We start from the raw sequence: 18,625 nt of genomic DNA, 5'->3' as shown, positions 1-18,625 counted from the left end.
TCTGGACACACAAGAGGGAGACTCTCACCGTCTGTCTGAGTGAGGCTTTAAAAAACAATTGATTTATGAGAGAAGAGTTGGGAGAGGAGAAGCATAGAAAGCAGGGGATGGGAGATGAGGTTGAGACATAGGGATAAAAAGAGGAGGGGGAGTAGCTCTGAGGATAGACGAGAGGACTCCTGCTCTCAGTTTTTGTGATTTGGCCTCTTCCAGCCAGACTGTAGATTACAGCTTCAATCTCAGGCCCTGTCAGAGCCAGCATGGCCTCTATACTCTGTTGCTAATTACACCCACTCACAATAGGAGCGCTGGCCAGCACTCGGCGCAAAATATAGATGTCTGTGGTGCTTGTGGTGGTGATCATGCAAAACAGATTGCTCTTGGCGGAATTTCCCAAACTCTGTGTGGGATGAATCCAGAAGTGACTCTTGTATTTATTGGTATGCCTAACATGTAGGTCTGCAAATGGTATAGTATAAAGGGAATGTTACTACTGTTATGAGAAATAGCATATAATATATACGTTACAGTGCGAGGCGCCGAAAGATATTAGTCTGCAGCTGACATTAAAACAGCAAAAGTATGTTGCAGATGTACTTTAATGTTGTGTTTGCTCCACAGGGCTGCTTGCCTCTGGTATTAATGTTTGACATTAAAGAGGACATTGAGGTGGAGCCCCAGTGTATCACAGCACTAATGGAGCAGCTGGATGTCTTCATCAGTATCAAGCCAAAGCCAAAACAGCCCAGCAAGGTATGACACCAGGTTTACACTCACACAGCACGGAGAGTTGCCACCATGCTAGTGGTGTGTATGGGTGTAGGGATGGTGATGTTGGTCAATTACTTTGATCCAGACTGAAATATCTCAACAACTTTTAGATATCTATGACATTTTGTACACACATTCATGGTGCCCTGATTGTAATAACCCTTGACTTTTCATGTAGGGTCTGTTTTTACTATAGAGACAGAAATATAGCACAAAAACACACAACTGTAAGGTCATCGGTTCAATCCCTGGACCGGCAGGATAAAGTTGGGAATGGAAAGTGAAAAACAGTCCTAATGTGCCCTTGAGCAAGACACTTAACACAACCGCTCCAGTGGAGATGCTCAGTGGCACAACACATTACTTACTGGCCAGCTTCCACGTGTGAATTTGTATCTGTGTAAATATGATCATATCTTATTTATTATTATTATTAAGGCATAGAATAGGCAACATTTTAAAAATCAATCAGCTCTGCTGAAACACAAACCTTAAAGTTTAAAAGTAAACATATTCTAACGTAGCCGCTCTCTTGCTTGTTCAAACGCTGGCAGAGAGAGTCAGACCGGGAGAGAAAGGAAAAAAGACCCAGAAACAAACGGGCATCTGTTCCACTGGAGATTTAGTCGACGTCAAATATCACAGCATGACATTGGAATAAATTATAGATCGCCATGTCACTTTTCATAGCTATTTGAGGACATTTAAAAGGAAAAACTGGAACCTTATACCAAGGGGAATCATGCCATACCAACACTGAGAAGAGTTTTGGCAAATGGACATCTGCCACAGTGGGGAATCCCAGCCTGGCATGCATGTTTCACCTTAATGGATGGGAACACTCAATCCTTCTGCTATGCCTCAGATATTCCTACTTCAAAATAACTGGCTTGATTTGCATGTTTTCCTGTACATTAGGTGGTGAATTGGAGATGCACTCGTTAAATGGGATTTTTTGTGTCTTACGAACTCTCGCAGCAACTGTTGTGCAACTTTGTTATATGCAAAGACTACCTCTGATGTTACTCATCTACTTTTGTACAACACATTCTATTCCTAATCGTATTTCACAACTTGGTCGAGGCTGTCTCTTGGAGGTGCCCACGTCCCTGCTGAGCCAGGGCTCAGTGCCCAAACCAGACAGGCCTGTGGGGACTGATGTGGCGGTGCCAGGGTAAACACTGACCCAGCCCAGATCCTCTTAAGAACCCTTCACTTAAACATTTTAACGAGGTGACAGCAGTAATCCAAAAGGCTTTCCACATGTGTGCCGTAGCCTCTGTGTTCCCGGCACTTTGGCAAAGCCATAAAGGACGGTGTGTGTGTGTGTGTGTGTGTGCATGTGTGTGTGAACGTTCATGTGCGTGCATCGGAGAGACTGATCATGATTGGAATCCATTTCTCAACTCTGGCAAAACGCAAAGAGCCAGGACATGATTTGTGATCATGTTAATTTCTGTTTTATTTTTTATAAAGGGCAGGGTCTCTGCCGAAGTGGAAAATGTAGAAGCCTTATTTCACCCGAGTGTTTTATTTCGTTTTTAGACGATAAAATAAATTTGGAAGTAACAGTTAAAATAAAAATGTAACTACTAAGAGTAAAGTACTTTAAGTTAAACTGTAAAGAGAACATTAATTGAGATAGTTTAGCTTTAACCTCAATAGAATGTCTTTTACAACACAAGTCAATGAGCGGGATATTGTATGGAATGCAATTGATTAAGAAATGCTTTCTCTTAAATGTTGCTCCCATGTGTCCTTCTCACTCCCACACTGTCTCAATGTTTATCCTTTCCAATCTACCCTAATTCCCTCTTCCTTCTTCCCCTTTATGTTTGTCTCCCCCTCATCCTCCCTTTCACTCCCTATCTCTGCTGCCAACATTCCCTACCATATCTATCTCGGCCTCCTCCCCTGTCTTCCCTCTTCTGCCTCTCTCTACGTCTTTGTCCCCCCTTTCTCTTTTGCCTCACTCCTTCCCATTTTCCTCTTACTTCCTCTTTTTCTCATCGCCTCTTCCTTCTCCTTAAACCTCTCAGTCTGTGATAGTCAAGAGCGTGGAGAGGAATGCAGTGAACATGTACGAAGCCCGGAAATTTCTCTTGGGGCTGGAGAACAACGGGGTGTCCTCTTCTCCCTCTGTGGCGTTGAATCCCGCCACCAACATCCCGTCCCTCATCTGTCCCGTTGGCCTGGACATCCTGGCCTCAGCTGGCCTGGGGCTGAGCAATCTGGGTAATGACACTGCCTAACTTAATAAATTGCTGCTTGTGTTTCTTTTACTTTTTCCATGATGGGGGGGGGGAGGAAGAGTGAGGAAAGATAAGAAGTGACTGTATTTTTGTCCTTGCAAGAAATACATTAAAGATAAAAAAGTGTTAGTAGAGGAACGAATGCCCTCGTACATCATTGTCATTCGCATGTGTACCAGTCACACGCACGCTATTGTCTCGTAGCAACACATCCATTGAAGAAATCTCCGAGCCAGATCTCCTCAAAGCCCGTTATCATCGCCTGCTTAACTGAATCACTGAGTGCAAGTGATTTTTAAAAAGCCAATACAAAGATCCTCTCAACATGCACATAAATCACAGCCAGTGAGTCATGGCACCATCATCTGCGCGCTGTGCAGTAGGAGTTGCTCATCTGCAGAATTAACCTTACCATCAAGGTATGAATTTCATGCCAAGAAATGAATCCTGTGTGTACAAATCTTTGATCATCCCAAAATAACCTCAATACAAATGTAGTTGCGCCATTTTGAATTGCGAGCGCATGAATCATAGGATTATGAACGGTTATAACTCACGTAGGAGTTTGTTTGTCTGCAGCGCTGACCTCAACATAAGGCACAAGAGTTCGAGTATTTTTTGTTTCTACAGGTGACTTTATTTAGATTTATTTTAGTACGAGTGGTATTATAGGATAAATGTTAAACAACAAATATCTGCTTTTTGTTTCCATTGATGTTTTTTTTTTGGGTTCAGACTATGAAAACATGGAAATGAGGACATGAATAATGCATCAATGGAAGTAGGAAAAGCAGATAGTGGAATGAGCTGACAGGAAGTATCTTATGGCTACAGGCAAGTGGCAGCCATAGACCCATCACAGTTTATCTCTTTTAAATATAAATGGTTTGTTTTGTGTATCTTTATCATCGAATGCGAGCCACAGCAGCTCTACATTAAGTTACTTAGAACTGTCCTTTCCATGTTTAAGAAGAGAGGAATATAACAATAGTTATATCCATAATGTTTATATATTGAATATATGCAGCCGAGGGGTTATAGGTTATACGGGGTAGGTAAGCACTGACCTTTTGTGTGTTTTTGCACATTCTGAGAATTAATGCTGCTATTTAATAATTTATTTCAAATAACCTTTATGTTATGTCTTTGTGTCCCTACCAAATGAGATGGATAAATAAATAAATAAAAGAATTGGTAGCAAAAAACAACAATGTGCCATGAAGTCCCAGTACAGTAGGTTTCTTGCCGTTTCGTTTAAACCCAGGGGCCCGGGGGTAAAGCTGTGGACGACCACATCCTGGCCTTTAGTAATTGCTACATGCTTCTTTTCCAGATTACAGGCGAGTCTGCCAGAAGAAGCCCTCGCCTTATTCCTGGAGCCAAACTAGCCCCTTGTTAAAGCCACAGACCTGCTTCTTTCTGTTTTCATACACTGTGTTTGGGTTAAGACACCAAGAACCACATTGTTGGTGCTCTCAATAACATGGGTTTATTGGGTATGAGGACACACGAGATATGTACTTTAGCATCCATGACCTTGTAGGAATTTAAGAAATTCTTCCTCTTGTTTGCCGTCTGCTTGATGACAGTTTGATGAAATTCCAGTTAAATAGCTGGGAGACCAACATTATTTTTTGAAGGCCGTATTGGAACATGTGATTAGCTTGAAAAATGGCTCTGTGCTTTGACAGGACCCACCGCTGGTCTATTCATCTCCTGTTCTCTTCTTCCTTTCTGTTCTCCTCAGGTTTCCTTGGGGCGACGGCCCACTCCCTCTCCAACTCTGCTGTACCAAACGCAGTCCTCAACAGCTTAAACTCCTCCATGAGCCCTCTGCAGACCCAGAGCCCCAGCACCCTCACACACTCCCCCTCCCTCTGGCCCAGCTCACTCACCAGCACCCAAGGTTTGTATATAGTCCACTGTCTTTCTTTGTACTAGAATGTGGTTCTCTAAAATCTGTTTCTATATATGCATCTTTCAAGAAAATAAGTCGTTGTAATATAAAGATGATAAAGGGTGGTGATGGTTTAGTGGTTCCAAAAAAAACACTAGAAGGTTGTGAGTTCAATACCAGGCTGCCACCAGTGTACCCCTGAGCAAGCTACTTAACCCTGAGTTGCTCCAGGGAGACTGTCCCTGTACTTAGTTCAATGTAAGTCGCTCTGGATAAGAGCGTCTGCTAAATGACCTTTAATGTAAATGTCATGTAAAAAAGATGACATTTTCTGCTTCTGCTGCATTGATTGTGTGAATCCGTGTTTTTTTCCATGCGTTTGAATGCATCTTACTTTAAAGTGGAAAAACTGGACTCCTACATATTATTTCAGTTATTTGCATTTAGTTTTATGCTAATATTGTTTTGAATAAAAGAGTAGTTGGATAGACAAACGGACACCTACAGGCCTTGACGATGAGTGTATACATAACCCTTATGAAGTACTGAAAGTTTAAACTTGTTAATGCTCCTTTCTTCACTGCTTATGTTTCTTAGGTTTCTCATCTCAGCTGATGCTGCACCCTGCTGCCCAGGCGACATTGAGTAGCATCCTGCTGTCAAGCGTTCAAGGTTACACACAGAATACACCTTCCCCTCCGCCTGGCCTCGCCCCCATAGACAAACAGCCCAACGGGGTCCCTGACTGCAAGGGCTCCTGCACTCTTAATGGACATGTCAAGGTTGGCTCATTTGTACACTGCATGTTGCATTATTCTTGACTTTCTTTGTTCAGTAAATCTCATTTGTCTTGTGTATAACTTTGCTCTGTATGTGTATGTCTGTGTGTGCATGCATGTATAGCATCCTGGCTCAGTCTATGGGAGGATAGCGTCTGCGTCACTTGCAGAAACAGCTTTGAGTCCAGCGCCATGTGACTCAGTCCAGGAGGCCAGCGGACACAATCCATCAGAACCACTGTCCAGCAAGTCCAGTCCAGATGAAGGTATTCATCTTAAGAAACTCATCCAGCCTACCACTATATGTGGTCATTCTTTCAGTTGCTAAACTGTGGGTTTAGAAAAATAAAAGGAGTGTTGTGATAATATCTGTGCTTTAAAAAGCAAATATTATGGCCACATTGCCGCAAAGGGTTTTGCGTCATATGCCCATGTTGCGAGGGCCAGCGTGCAGCCTGAAATGTACCCCTGTGCAAGCCGTACAAACCTTTTCAGTGTAAGACATCCAATGTAGTATAGACCCCATCTGAATATTCACAGATTATATTTAGCTCTTAAGAATGCAAAGCTCGTGAAAGCTCATGGAGTTCTTATCTTATCTGCTAATAGCCTCCTATCCAAAACATCAAGCCTATCCTGTTCTCCTGCAGGCAGAGCACCAACATGCCTATCATCTGTAATTCTCTTCCTAACCTAGTGACCGCCAATATATTTAACTTCTACATTTCTAATCTAAGATTCATTATTTTTCTCTCAACTATTTTCTTTGGCCATTCATTTTTTTTAAAGACAATATAGTCAATGTTTTTATAAAATATAACTTTCAACTCATTTAGGAAGTTAATTGTAAAGCTGTACTTGTAGCAGGAGTGTTGCCTTCTTGTGGGTCAGTTATGTTAAAGACGCACTTAAAACCTTGTGATTTATGTGCGATTGTAACCTCGGGCAGACAACATTTTTGAGCTGTCATCATTTTCGACTTTGCTGGACTTTGCAGACTTAACATAAATGTCCAATTTATGCTTTTCCACTTGAGATTTATGTAACCCTTAAACCCACTTTGAGAAAAATGCCTTGAATGAACTCATTTCTATTTCTCCGTACTGTCCTTCTAACCTCATACTCCCTCTGACTACGTTTATTGAGTTGGAACAGAGACGGATTAACTGCTGGTCTCCTAGTGGTTCAGAAAGGCCCTCATTTCCTTCGTGTCTTACACTCGCGGTTTTCCCCTCAAACTTTCACTCTCACGCGTCTCGTTTTTCCTCGCTGTTTTCTGAGCTGGTCCTCCCCCAATGCGGTGCATCTCGGTAAGGTTTCCTCCCCCTCCCTTTTCTCCTCCTGTGTCCCAGAATGTGTTTGGACTGGCTCGCCCAGTCCGACTCTGCTCTGTGGAATGAGGGAGTGCAGGGGAATTGTTCAAACATTAAACCCCAGAGAGCTTCATTAGATTGACTGACATCATATTATTTTTACGCTATACAGTACAGCATGCACATTCAGCGTACACTCGCATCCTGTTACACAGAGCAGGTTCCTGACCAGCTGAAAGTAGAGTAGGGTGGGGGTAAGGGGGGAAAAGGGGGGGGGGGGGGGGGGGGGGGTTGGGACAACTATAATTACAGCCGCTGTGTTTTTAATTAATCCTGGATCCAACTGGGACGTGTCACACTTAAACACATGTATACCTACGTATACCCACCGAGCTACACACACTCCTTTGACCCAGTCACTTCTGATAACAGACTGCATGGTATGGCTGCACCGACTGTCTCCTATCGAGGTTTTTGAATGAAGCTTTGAATACCTGTCATATTTTATGACCTAATCACCCTAAAAAAACAAATGTCAATCCTTGAACAGAATCCTCAATTAAATGAGTTAATCTTTGTTTATTAAATTAACTTTCTTTAATGGATATGTCTCGTCATTACGTGCCTCCCTTTGTGTTCGGCAACCAGGAAAGTGACCTGTTTTTTGAAAAGGATGTTTTTGAAAGGCTAAACGGCAACACATGGACTGAAGCAGAATATTTTGACAGATGAAAACATGTGAATTTTGAAAATGATTACATCTATCTTCTTTACATCGCTCGGGAATTATTGGAAATGTTTGGATCACACGAGTCGGAAACGATCCTACACAGCCACTACTGGAATCTAATTCTATTATAATAATAATAATAATAATAATAATAATAATAATAATAATACATAGTAAATAAAGTGCAATGTAGCATTAACGCTGAGTCCTTACCGCAGCTGCCCAGGTTCAAGTCGATGAATTGATATGAAATAAAAAATAATAAGCTGCGGAGCTTCCTAATGTTGACTTAGAATTCAAATGACAACATTATGAATGACGCTTCGAAGCATTTGGTACACCCCCTACTGCTATGCAGGAATTACAAAATGTGATAAAACATGAAGTATTTCCGCTTTGTTGTCAAAGGACTGTATTTTACATGTATTTATTATATCAAAATGTGTTTTGTTTCCTTCAGGTTCTGACACATTTGTTGAAGTGGGTATGCCTAGAAGCCCTTCTCACTCAGCCAATGGGAGTGAGCTGAAACAGATGCTGGCTTCATGTAAGACTTCATCAGGGAAGCGACAGGCTGTGGAGCTACTGCAGGGCACCAAGAACTCCCATCTACAGTATGTTTGAATCTAGAGATAATTAACCGTTTGTATTGTTACCGTTGAGCATCTCGTCTGTTGCAGAAACCGTGTTTAAGTATGGGCTGTGATGATGACTGTGTTACACACACTCGGCCTGGACAGCATGGACATAAGAATAATCAACTGTATCTTCATAATGAAAACTTGTCAAACCTGATGAGCCGGGAACATTAACAGCCTTAGTGATAATGTGAGGAGATGATGAGATTTTCTTCACTCGATGATACTATAATCCTGTGTAATCCCAACAGCTCTGACTGTCTGCTCTCGGACGCTGAGTCCAGCTCGTCAGACAGTCCTGTGGCCGATAAGAGGGCGCCCGGGAGCGAGCGTGCGGCTGAGAGGGCTGCGCTGCAGAACGAGAGGGATAGAATCAGACTGGTACCAGAGACCTCCTTTGCCAACATACAGGTACACACACACACACCCAACACACGCTCATCAAAAGTACACAGTTTTGGGGGTATTATTAAGTAATTAAGGAATACAAATGGTCTGCTGTCTTTCCAGGCATTTGACTATGAACAGAAAAAGCTGTTGGCAACCAAAGGTGAGTTGACGTTTGTGTCTTGTTGAATATTACAATGTCATTAGTAGTGACTGGACCTGCTTTGTGTGAAGACGGACTGCTAAAGGTCACAACTGCCATCAATAGTTGTGTTCTCTGAGCGTGTCTTTGAAGGAGGAATCAATTTACCCCTTTTATTATTAACGTTTGTATTTTATTAAGATTCCAAGACTTCAACTATGAATTATGTAGTTAAGTGTGTATGAAATACTGAACATGTAAAATATAATTTATTTATGATTCTTAAAGCTGGGGTATGAAAATAGAGCCATCTTGCTGCAGGTCTGCCCTCTGTCTTACTTTTTTGGGTTGCTTTTGTAGGCAGTTGTTGCCAATGCTGGAAAGGCAACTTTTTCTGGCATTGTATCAGACTTTTACAATCTGGGACATGGATTCGCATCTACATTTGTAGCCAATGGGTGCAAAGACCAAATGTCAAAGCGGAGGTGCAGAAGTCTAGTTTCCTCTCAGAGCACTTGAATTACAAATGCCCAAAAGTTTTTTTGGACTTTTCTCCCAATGCCGCCAAAACCTGCCTACCCTAGCTTTAAGAGCTAAAACAAGTGTGTGTGTGTGTGTGTGTATATATATGTATGTATATATATATATATATATATATATATATATATATTGTAACCAGTGTGTAAAACTATTCAAGAGGAACATGGACAATATTCAAGTGATTAAAAAAAGCATACAATCAATTTATGGCAGATTTGAGATGTTAACAAGAAATATCACTTTGCATTATATCTGTATGTGTGCATCACTGTACGTCTGTATTCACTCAGCTATGTTGAAGAAGCCCGTGGTGACTGAGGTGCGGACCCCTACCAACACCTGGAGTGGTCTGGGCTTCTCAAAGTCTATGCCAGCTGAGACCATCAAGGAGCTGCGGAGAGCCAATCATGTTTCATACAAACCCAGCATGAGCACCACCTTTGAGGTTAGCCTTACAGTGTTTGCCATTCTCGCCATCTTGGATAAATAACTTTTTAGCTGAATAACAAACTGAAGAATGTATTTTTCTTGCCATTTATAAAAAAAGGTAGATATTTGCAGTCACTCAGAACTCCTTGTTAAATGTTTGCATTCTCTGCCTTTGTATTTTCTCTCAGGATTCCCCGCTGTCCTTGTCACGATCCAACAGCCGGGAAGGCCTCGGGAACGGCAGTGACTGCGACAACTGGCGGGAGAGGAACGGCCTCGGAAACGGCCTGCCGTGTCACGCCGAGTTTCCCTCCGAGTTTCCCTCCGTTGTCGGCAGCCCAAAGAGGAAGCAGAACAAATCTGGTCAGTTAATTTCTGTAGTGTCGATGCTGCCAAGGACAAACAAGCACTTTAGCAAACCATGCAAGCATCCTCTGCAAAGAGGAACAGAAATGTGACATTTTTACCTGAATCTTTTTTGTGAAATTCACCACACTGCGAATGACGTTCAGTGTGCACGCCCTTGTGTGTGTTACTGTACTGATTACACGTTACATACATGTCTACATTTGTTGACTGAACATGTGATAGTTGAGATGTGAAGGAATCATTGTTGCTTTTCTTGCAAAATTATCATTTAGTTTTTTTCCCCCTCAATGCCCTAATGGACAGCTGCAGAGCATTACCTCAGCAGCAGCAACTACATGGACTGCATCTCCTCTGTAACTGGCAGCAACGGCTGCAGTCTGAACTCGTCTGTAAAAGGCTCAGACCTGCCTGAGCTGTTCAGCAAGCTGGGCTTGGGGAAGTACACGGACATCTTCCAGCAACAAGAGGTATTGTACAACGAGAACCCATTTATTCCAGTGTTATGATTATAATTATAGGACTGTCAAGCTGAAGACAGGCTCTGACATTTTCCAAAATAGCTGAGAAATTCCACTTTTTAGCCGCACTAGCAACAGGGCTCTCGCTCCACCACTTTGGTCCAGACTGAAACTTAATAACGACTGGATGAATTGCCTTTTGTACTGACATTCCTGGTCCCCAGAGGATAAATCATACTGACATTGGTAATCCCTTGACTTCACCTTTAGCACCACCATGAGGTTCTTTTTTGTGGTGAAATATCTTGAAACTATTGGATGAATTGACATTTTGCTACAGACATTTAAAGACCTTACAGGATAAATGCTAATGGTGATCCTCTAACCTTTCATACAGCACAATTATAAGGTTAGTTTATGACCAAATACCTGCAAATGTTAGCAAACTCAAATAGTGAACCTTGTACATTATACCTTCTAAACATCAGCATATTGTAGCGGTCGCTACATGGTTAGCTCGAAGCATCACAGCTAGCATGGCTAAAAGGTAATGAGCACGTCCCTACAATATTTGCACGTTGTGGGCATAGTTACTCTTCATACGGCTTCTGAAGTGCATTGCTCTTTTGAACTCTTAAACTTACTCAATGCAGTAAGTTGCATTATAGTGTATCATTTAAATGAAATCACCATATTGGGTCATGGGTCTCAATTTTAATACAACACCAGGAGAAGTTTCTATATGTTTTGGTAATAAAAGTGTTAAATGGACTTGTTGCTGCTTCCAGATCGACCTCCAGACATTCCTGACTCTAACAGACCAGGACCTGAAGGAACTGGGCATCACCACCTTTGGAGCCCGCAGGAAAATGCTGCTCGCCATCTCAGGTACAAATAGTAGTTGTAGTATTTGTATTCACTCATCATATACAATACAATAAGTATAAACAGTATATACAATATATAATCTAGTGTACAATATGACAGAAAGTGCCCAAAATCAAGTTACACATTCTTACATTTATCGAAGCTAACTTGTTTTGTCTCTTGTTATTTTATAATATACCAAATCATTACATTTCATAGCATGAGACTTTACAAAAAATGGATTTGTGTGTTCAGAGAAACCAGCCTTATTAATAATGCATATAGTTTTTGTATTACTATTGAAGAAGATCATGTGTTTATTACATTTTCTCTTGCATGTCGCTCTTTGTGCCTTTCTTTCTCTGCTATTAACCGGCACAACCAAACATTCACAAGGGAACAGTGTAGAGAAGCCTGCGTCAGACCACCTCTGACTGCAGTTGGTCCTTTTTCTGTGCTGATGAGCACCGATGGCAGCTGGAGCCTGGTCCTAACAGCTGGAGCCTGAACCTACCAGCTCTTGCTGAAGGCACTTCACACAAATTGGCTTATGTGTTTCATTAATGTTCCTATTTCGTCTGTTGCTGCAACAAGCGGGAGTGGAGCCCAGCTGTGCAGAAGGCAGAATGTGTACTCCAACTGACAGAGGTCATCAACACTGCCAACCACTGGATTTGAAAGCTATAGGTGGCCCTTGTTATTGGCAGACTAGTAGAGAAGTACAAGGAGGTAATGTTGTAACTAATTTATCTTGTAATGATACGAGAAAACATGTTGCAGTAATTTGCACCGGCAGGAGTAATTAGGATTAAGGCACATTCCTCTCAGATGAGTGAGTTGGTATTTCTCCAGTTGCTCCAGCTGCCCCCCTGATGTAGACTCTGTGTCCCGCTGTTGCACTGGATCTAATGGGAATGTTGTGGGTGTCACACTTCATTACTGATGTCATATTTTGGACATTGTAATGGCTGAAGTTGTTAGGCTGTGTAAGTTAATCATCCTCATGTTGGGATCATGAGCTTCCTGTCGTGGATATTCAGCAAAAGTTCAGAAACCTCAGACCAGAGCCAGGTTGACAGTATGATCAACTAGGGGAAATGGCGAGGCCAGCGTGTGATTATTAGGAAGGCGATCCAAGGCCAGAATTGGTTTTGGAACTGCCTGACACCTCAGTCAAGTGCAGGTCAACTTTCATCTTCACTGACTGACTCTAGGGCTCCAAACCAAGAACATGCACGTCTCTGTCTCCTTTTCTTTCTGTATTTTTGCCTCTCGTTATAAAGAGATAGAATACCAGTCACTTCAACCCAGGTTTTAACTTCCTGCCAGTCTGCCAGCAAAAAGAGCTGCTGGGGCAAGCTGCCTGTCTCCAGTAATCAAACTGAAGGTTTATGCTGGCAGCAACAGATCGTGTGAATAACTCGGAGATGCCATGACGAGACATTTTTATGAAAGCATTTTGTCTCCTGTGTAAAACCCAGATGGAGGGCTTTAGTTGATCTGATCAATCCTGTAGGGATTTGAATACAAATGTCATTGTTGATCAATGTAGGCTTAAAAAGAAATGTTAAAATACTCTTTCATTTAGTTTATTTCTTTGCTTTGGCTCCCAACACAACAACATGTTGTATCACCTTTGCTTCTGCTTGATGTTTGTGGTGCTCTCTTTTGTTTTTAACTACACAGAACTTAACAAGAACCGGAGAAAGCTATTTGAGCTGCCGATCAGGTCCTCCTTCCTGGAAGGGGGAGCGAGCGGCCGCCTCTCCCGTCAGTTTCACGCAGACATAGCCAGCGTCAGCGGGCGATGGTAGGCGCATCCAGGCCATCCCAGAACCGTTCATAATGGAGACCATCCTCCAGTATTTTTCTGTGCCCCAGCAGCCCAGGTTTCAGTGGTTGTTTACCCTCTTTCAGCTTCAGCTGAATTAAGACTGTTCAAAAATGTTGTCGTTGCCATATAGTATAAATATATATATATTAAAAAAAGCCATAGTTTTACCTGAAGTGCCAACGAAAAAAGGGATTTCTCAGATACATGAGGTTCAGTGTTCACTCCTTGTTATAGTGCCATTGAGTCTATCTGGAGCATTTATATATGAAGGTTTGTTGTTATGGTTCTGATGAAGGGTGCTGTCCAGTATTTCTGTCCACATTTTGTTCAAGGGAAAAGGCCGAATGATTCGTACAATCATTTTACACATTGATACTACCTGCATTTGTAACATGCTGTTGTATCAGTGACATGCACTTTAATAATACTAGACTTTTGCCTGTGAGAGCCTAATTCCTTAAATTGAAAGAACTTTGCATTTTTTTTATTGACTAAAAGCACAGATGCATTTTGTACCAAACCAAATATAAGCACTTACCAGTGAGTTTAGGGCACCACCAAAGGAAGTGCATAATATGTCATCAAGCCAAAGTGGTGACTTAACTTCTACCAACTATACCAAAGGAAAGTATCATTGTGGCCTTTGACCTTTGGCTGCCTTAAGTGTTTTGATTGGTGGACATTCCTGAGTGTTTGTGTCCAACCACATTCTGTTTGTGTATTTCTAGACAACAACAAAAAATCTAATATTTTGTATGCATTATGATTTTAGTTTTAGTTTTTATTACCATTTTAGGGGAATGGGTGGGATGTTTAACGGTAATCAGTTTACATTTGTATTTTTTTATACATTCATGGAGGAGTTTCTGTGATTTTGTAATTAGGTTTTTAGTATCTTTTACTTTTTCCCCCTGCCTTTTTAATCTGTGGAGCCGTAATATGGCTGTGCCATTAGACAGCAGCAGAGACACGAGGCAGTTGGGCTTTAAAGACCTCTCTCTGATGCATCTTTCTGTGGTTCTCCTTCTCAGTTTGTTTATAGTACATGGTCTTTTGTGTCATCTGTTATTTGTCAGCGTTGGCCTCCCCGTGGCCCCTTCTGTGGGCCAATAATCTCACAAAGCAACCTCCATGTATCCGGAGCATGAGTTGCTATGCTAGAACTGTGTCCCTTTTTTTTTTTTTTTTTTTTGTCTAAGATTGTTCAATTTAGAGGTAGGAAGGACCTATCGGAGCAAGGCCATGCCTTTTGTAGCAAAAAGGGCCAATATGCATAACAAGTTTTTAAGAACACTAATATTTTTGATCTGACCTTGCTCCCCAGAGAGGAGGTGCATCACACAAAGAACCAGTGTATGAGAATTTCTTCAAGAGAGGAACCAAAGTCATCACAAGGACTGGGATTTAAAATGAAAATAAATAAAAATCTGGAATCTTCTCGAATCTAGTCGTGCAATCTAATATCCAGGAAACCTGGTTAAGCGGTGAAGTAACGGGATTATACATGCCGCATCAGTGTTTATCGAAGCTTGTGTTTGTTCTGGGCTCCTGTATTATGTTTGGTCATGTTTTGAAAAGGAAAACGTCCTTCTCAGATAGTTCATTAACTTTGGATAACTCGAGTGTTGTTCTGCGTGATGTTCTTAAGATTTAGCCAACAAAGCGCTCCATCTTCCAAGGTCTTGAGCACTTTGTGCAAATTTAAGTGCCACTTTTTTGTTTTTGGTTTTTTTTTCTGGGGAAATGTGTTTTTGTATTTGCAGTACAAAAAGTATAAAGTTCTCATTTTGATTTAAATGAGTACAGTGTATTGCATTTATTAGGTATGTAGGGGACGCTTCTGAGAAATGATCAGTCGAGTGCATGAACATTTACTTCGCCAAATTGAACTATGACAGAAAGTAACTGCAGTCCTCATACAGAGAGAAGTCGACAATTCAATTCACAATCCCTCCCTTCAAGGTGATTTGTTGTTCTTCATGTTCGCGTTTAACCACTTTCCACCCTCCCTCGCGTCCGATTTGAGCCATTCTCTATGTGGTTGTCAAGTAAATAACACTATACTAAATATTATTCTGACACGGTGGCCGATGCCAACCAGGTAATTGTCTTTTCTTCCCTTTGACGATGAAGAGGGAGAACGCTAATATACAAAAGGATTCATTATCCTGAGAGGAAACCCGGGGCTGGCTGGCCCCCACTCATCATGGTACTACATTGAAACTGTTGAGCATTGATTCTCCCAGCGCTGTGACTCGTGTTCCTGGCCAGCAGACATTTGTTTCCATCCTTCACCTTGTTCGGATGCGTTTGCTCGGAGGGCAGTTGTCTTTATCAAGTGAATGTTTAAAAAAATAAAAATCGATGCAGATTTATTACGGATCAGTGAAGGGACTCGTCAAGTCAAAACGTTTACTGCCAGCTTGTCTAGTCTTTTCCCTTGATGGACCAGTTTCACAATTATGTCTTTGTATTAGTCATATTGTTGTTCCCAAAGGGATTTGTTTTGAAGGAGTCTTTGTACTGCAATCAAATGGTACATTTATAATAAATGTAAACCACTAAGGAAATGATGTAATACATAACTTTTGTACAACTTTTTCATCTTATGCAACTGTTTTTGTGTGAGAAAGGTACAATTCTGCACAGTTCCAGAGAATACTTTGTGTATAAACATTGCCATGTGGCCAAAGCTCTGTTCGCTGTGGCATCTGTTGATGCTATTGTTATCCTAACTGTATTGTAATACAGATATAAACAGGACTTTTTGGAGAAACTGTCAAGCAGGCAAAAAATTGTTTGTTCAAATATGTAATAAATGTATACAAACAAAGTCCCTTTTTTTTTTTGGTTTTATTTTCTGTACATCAAACAGAACTGTAAACTGTCCGTAATCGTCTCAAGTGTCTTCTTCGTGGTCTCAAAATGGAAGTAAATGAAGCTAAGCTATCAGGAAATCCCGGCTTTCAGTATCTGTTAGATGCTGTGACCTTGCAACTCCAAGAATGTTCACCGCAGCAGCAACAGCAGATAAGCAGCACACTAAAAAGATTAAAGTGGGGAAGCACAGATATGTGGAGGCCACAGTTTTTAATGTGGTAGTATTAATCAGTAAATTCTAAATATATATATATATCAAAAAATACCACTGACACAAATATTAGTAACCATAAAGAATGAGGATTATAAATATTAAGTCACTTTATCTTCTCTGTTCGAAAGCCTCACAGCTCGCTGTAATCAAAAACACATTCATACTCAACAACCCAGTCCTATGCTGTGTTTACCGTGCCATGCATGTCTACATGAGTTCTAATCTGCCAGAATCTGCTTAATCCAACAGAATGAATCTGCTGTGACTGATGCAGATTCTAGCAGGAACAATATATAATGTAATGCACAAGAACAAATACATTTTAAACTCAATGTCAAGTCTGGGGCTCTTAAATGACTGTCCATCTGTCCTGTCCTCCAGGCTACTGGACTATCAGAGAAATGGAATTAATTTTGCTAAATTGTATTTTGTTTGTAGGCATTATCCAGGTCATATAATTCACTGTTTGTTGTAGAGTTCAGATTTGAAAATCATCTGTTTGAGTGAGGTCACAAACTCTGCACTGTGTCTCCTTGGCTGTGGTACATTTACACTAAACCCTGGCAATGTCCCTTTATTTAATATGAGCAGCTCAGCAGAATTAGAGAATAAACCATCGACTGTAAAGAATAGACAACCACTTGTCTGAATGCATCGTTTGCCTGCTAAATTATGAGTTCATGCAACATTATTGAATCCCTCAAGGGGGCAGTGTTGCCACTTAAAATGATTCACTCCTCTAATAAACCATGGACAATGGTTGCTCAGCATCAGATTATTACAGGTTTATAAATGACTGATTGTTTTGTGGGATTTAACATACATGCGTCCAAAAGAAAATGCTATGTAAATGCCATTTACTTATGAGACCAGAGACTCTTTTTGTAACGTACAACATCCCTTTTATATATTTTACCCTGTAGATTTTAAGATGTCCAGACTCGAGAGGTATTTATATGTGCATGTGTGCTTGGTAACAAAATACACAAACACTTTTCCAAGCTGTATTTTGGTAAGGTAAGGAAGGTTATTCAATTTTCCCTTTTATTTGTGATCACATTACCTACAAACCTCATCCACAGGCCTCTCTGTTTGAAGCAGAACATGAATGTTCAGATGGCAGAGAGGGAGAGCCTCTCCTCCAAAGCAAATGAGCCCTTGACTGAACTTTCCACTGAACTATGTTCGGCGTGACTCACTCATCCTCTGTCATTATTTTCCACAAAGAAAACAGAACGCCTTCATGTTAACGCCACAACACTGAATGGGCTGTAAATACAGGTGCGTTATCCTGAGGTGCTCGGGGGGGGTTATGTGCAGGAAGGGTGTTAAGAAAACATTAATTTTCTGCTGCCAATTCTCTTATGATAAATAGAACAGAGCTGAACGGAAATCTCTCTTTCATACCTTACTCAGAAAATAGTTTCATCTTAAAATATGTCTGGCTTCCACAGGAAGAAATATTCTTCCATTTTAGCCCATAAAAGAATCTCACACACTTCAAGCATAATGGCTCTAGAGAAAAGCTATTAAATCACAAATATCAAAGTCTCTCTTTGCCTCACTTAGGGGCGATAATGTGCACGGCACAGCTGGCAATCATTTTCAGTGCCCAGCATGACTAATTAGAATTTCATGTTCTATTGTGAGAGAAGGACGGAGTGAAAGACGGCTAAATTGCAGTGAAAAGAAGTGACAGGCTTTTAATGACTAACCAACCATGCATTTATTCTGCATCCTGGCGGCCTCCCCACTTGACGACCAGCAGAGTCCACAGCATCACATATTGTTCTCATGAGCAGCTTGCCTTTGCAGGAAAGGTGTAAATGAGAAGAGCTGTGACTTGGTTGCTACCTCACCAATCCTGGCTCTTATCCAGTGGACAATATGCTCACCGTGTCTGATGAGATTGGCTCATTGTGTCTGTCTGTTTGTTTCTCCTTGTTCATGCAAAATGACACAAATCTCACTAAAACAGATGCATTCAGTAACATCATTTCATTTGAGATTGGTGTAGTGTACATTTAATTTTTAGGATAACTAAGACCGTTATTATCACTGTTATTTGCAGCCTTACCGGCATATTTACTTAAATGTTAATCCAGCCCCAAATGAAGCTAAATTC

General features: G+C 41.2%; 1 protein-coding gene across 2 annotated transcripts in view; it reads left to right on the top strand.

Annotated features, from left to right (window-relative positions):
• The window catches only part of bicc1a (BicC family RNA binding protein 1a), a 68,190-nt gene that overhangs the window by 36,597 nt on the left and 12,968 nt on the right, over window positions 1-18,625 (top strand). The window contains exons 9-21 of one of the 2 annotated variants that reach the window (XM_029450309.1): window positions 622-753; window positions 2,811-3,006; window positions 4,771-4,929; window positions 5,518-5,702; window positions 5,824-5,965; window positions 8,203-8,356; window positions 8,632-8,791; window positions 8,891-8,930; window positions 9,740-9,894; window positions 10,067-10,241; window positions 10,551-10,714; window positions 11,494-11,593; window positions 13,259-16,230. In XM_029450309.1, the coding sequence (XP_029306169.1) occupies window positions 622-753; window positions 2,811-3,006; window positions 4,771-4,929; window positions 5,518-5,702; window positions 5,824-5,965; window positions 8,203-8,356; window positions 8,632-8,791; window positions 8,891-8,930; window positions 9,740-9,894; window positions 10,067-10,241; window positions 10,551-10,714; window positions 11,494-11,593; window positions 13,259-13,386 (1,890 nt within the window). In that variant the 3' untranslated portion in view covers window positions 13,387-16,230. Of the gene's footprint in view, window positions 1-621; window positions 754-2,810; window positions 3,007-4,770; window positions 4,930-5,517; window positions 5,703-5,823; window positions 5,966-8,202; window positions 8,357-8,631; window positions 8,792-8,890; window positions 8,931-9,739; window positions 9,895-10,066; window positions 10,242-10,550; window positions 10,715-11,493; window positions 11,594-13,258; window positions 16,231-18,625 lie in introns of those variants that run through there. The other variant, XR_003833558.1, reaches the window with a different exon arrangement.

The sequence above is a fragment of the Cottoperca gobio genome, chromosome 15 (assembly GCF_900634415.1).
Source record: "Cottoperca gobio chromosome 15, fCotGob3.1, whole genome shotgun sequence".
NCBI classification, from domain to species: domain Eukaryota; kingdom Metazoa; phylum Chordata; class Actinopteri; order Perciformes; family Bovichtidae; genus Cottoperca; species Cottoperca gobio.
Note: the sequence above shows the minus strand (reverse complement) of the source record. Positions and strands in the feature narration are given on the sequence as shown.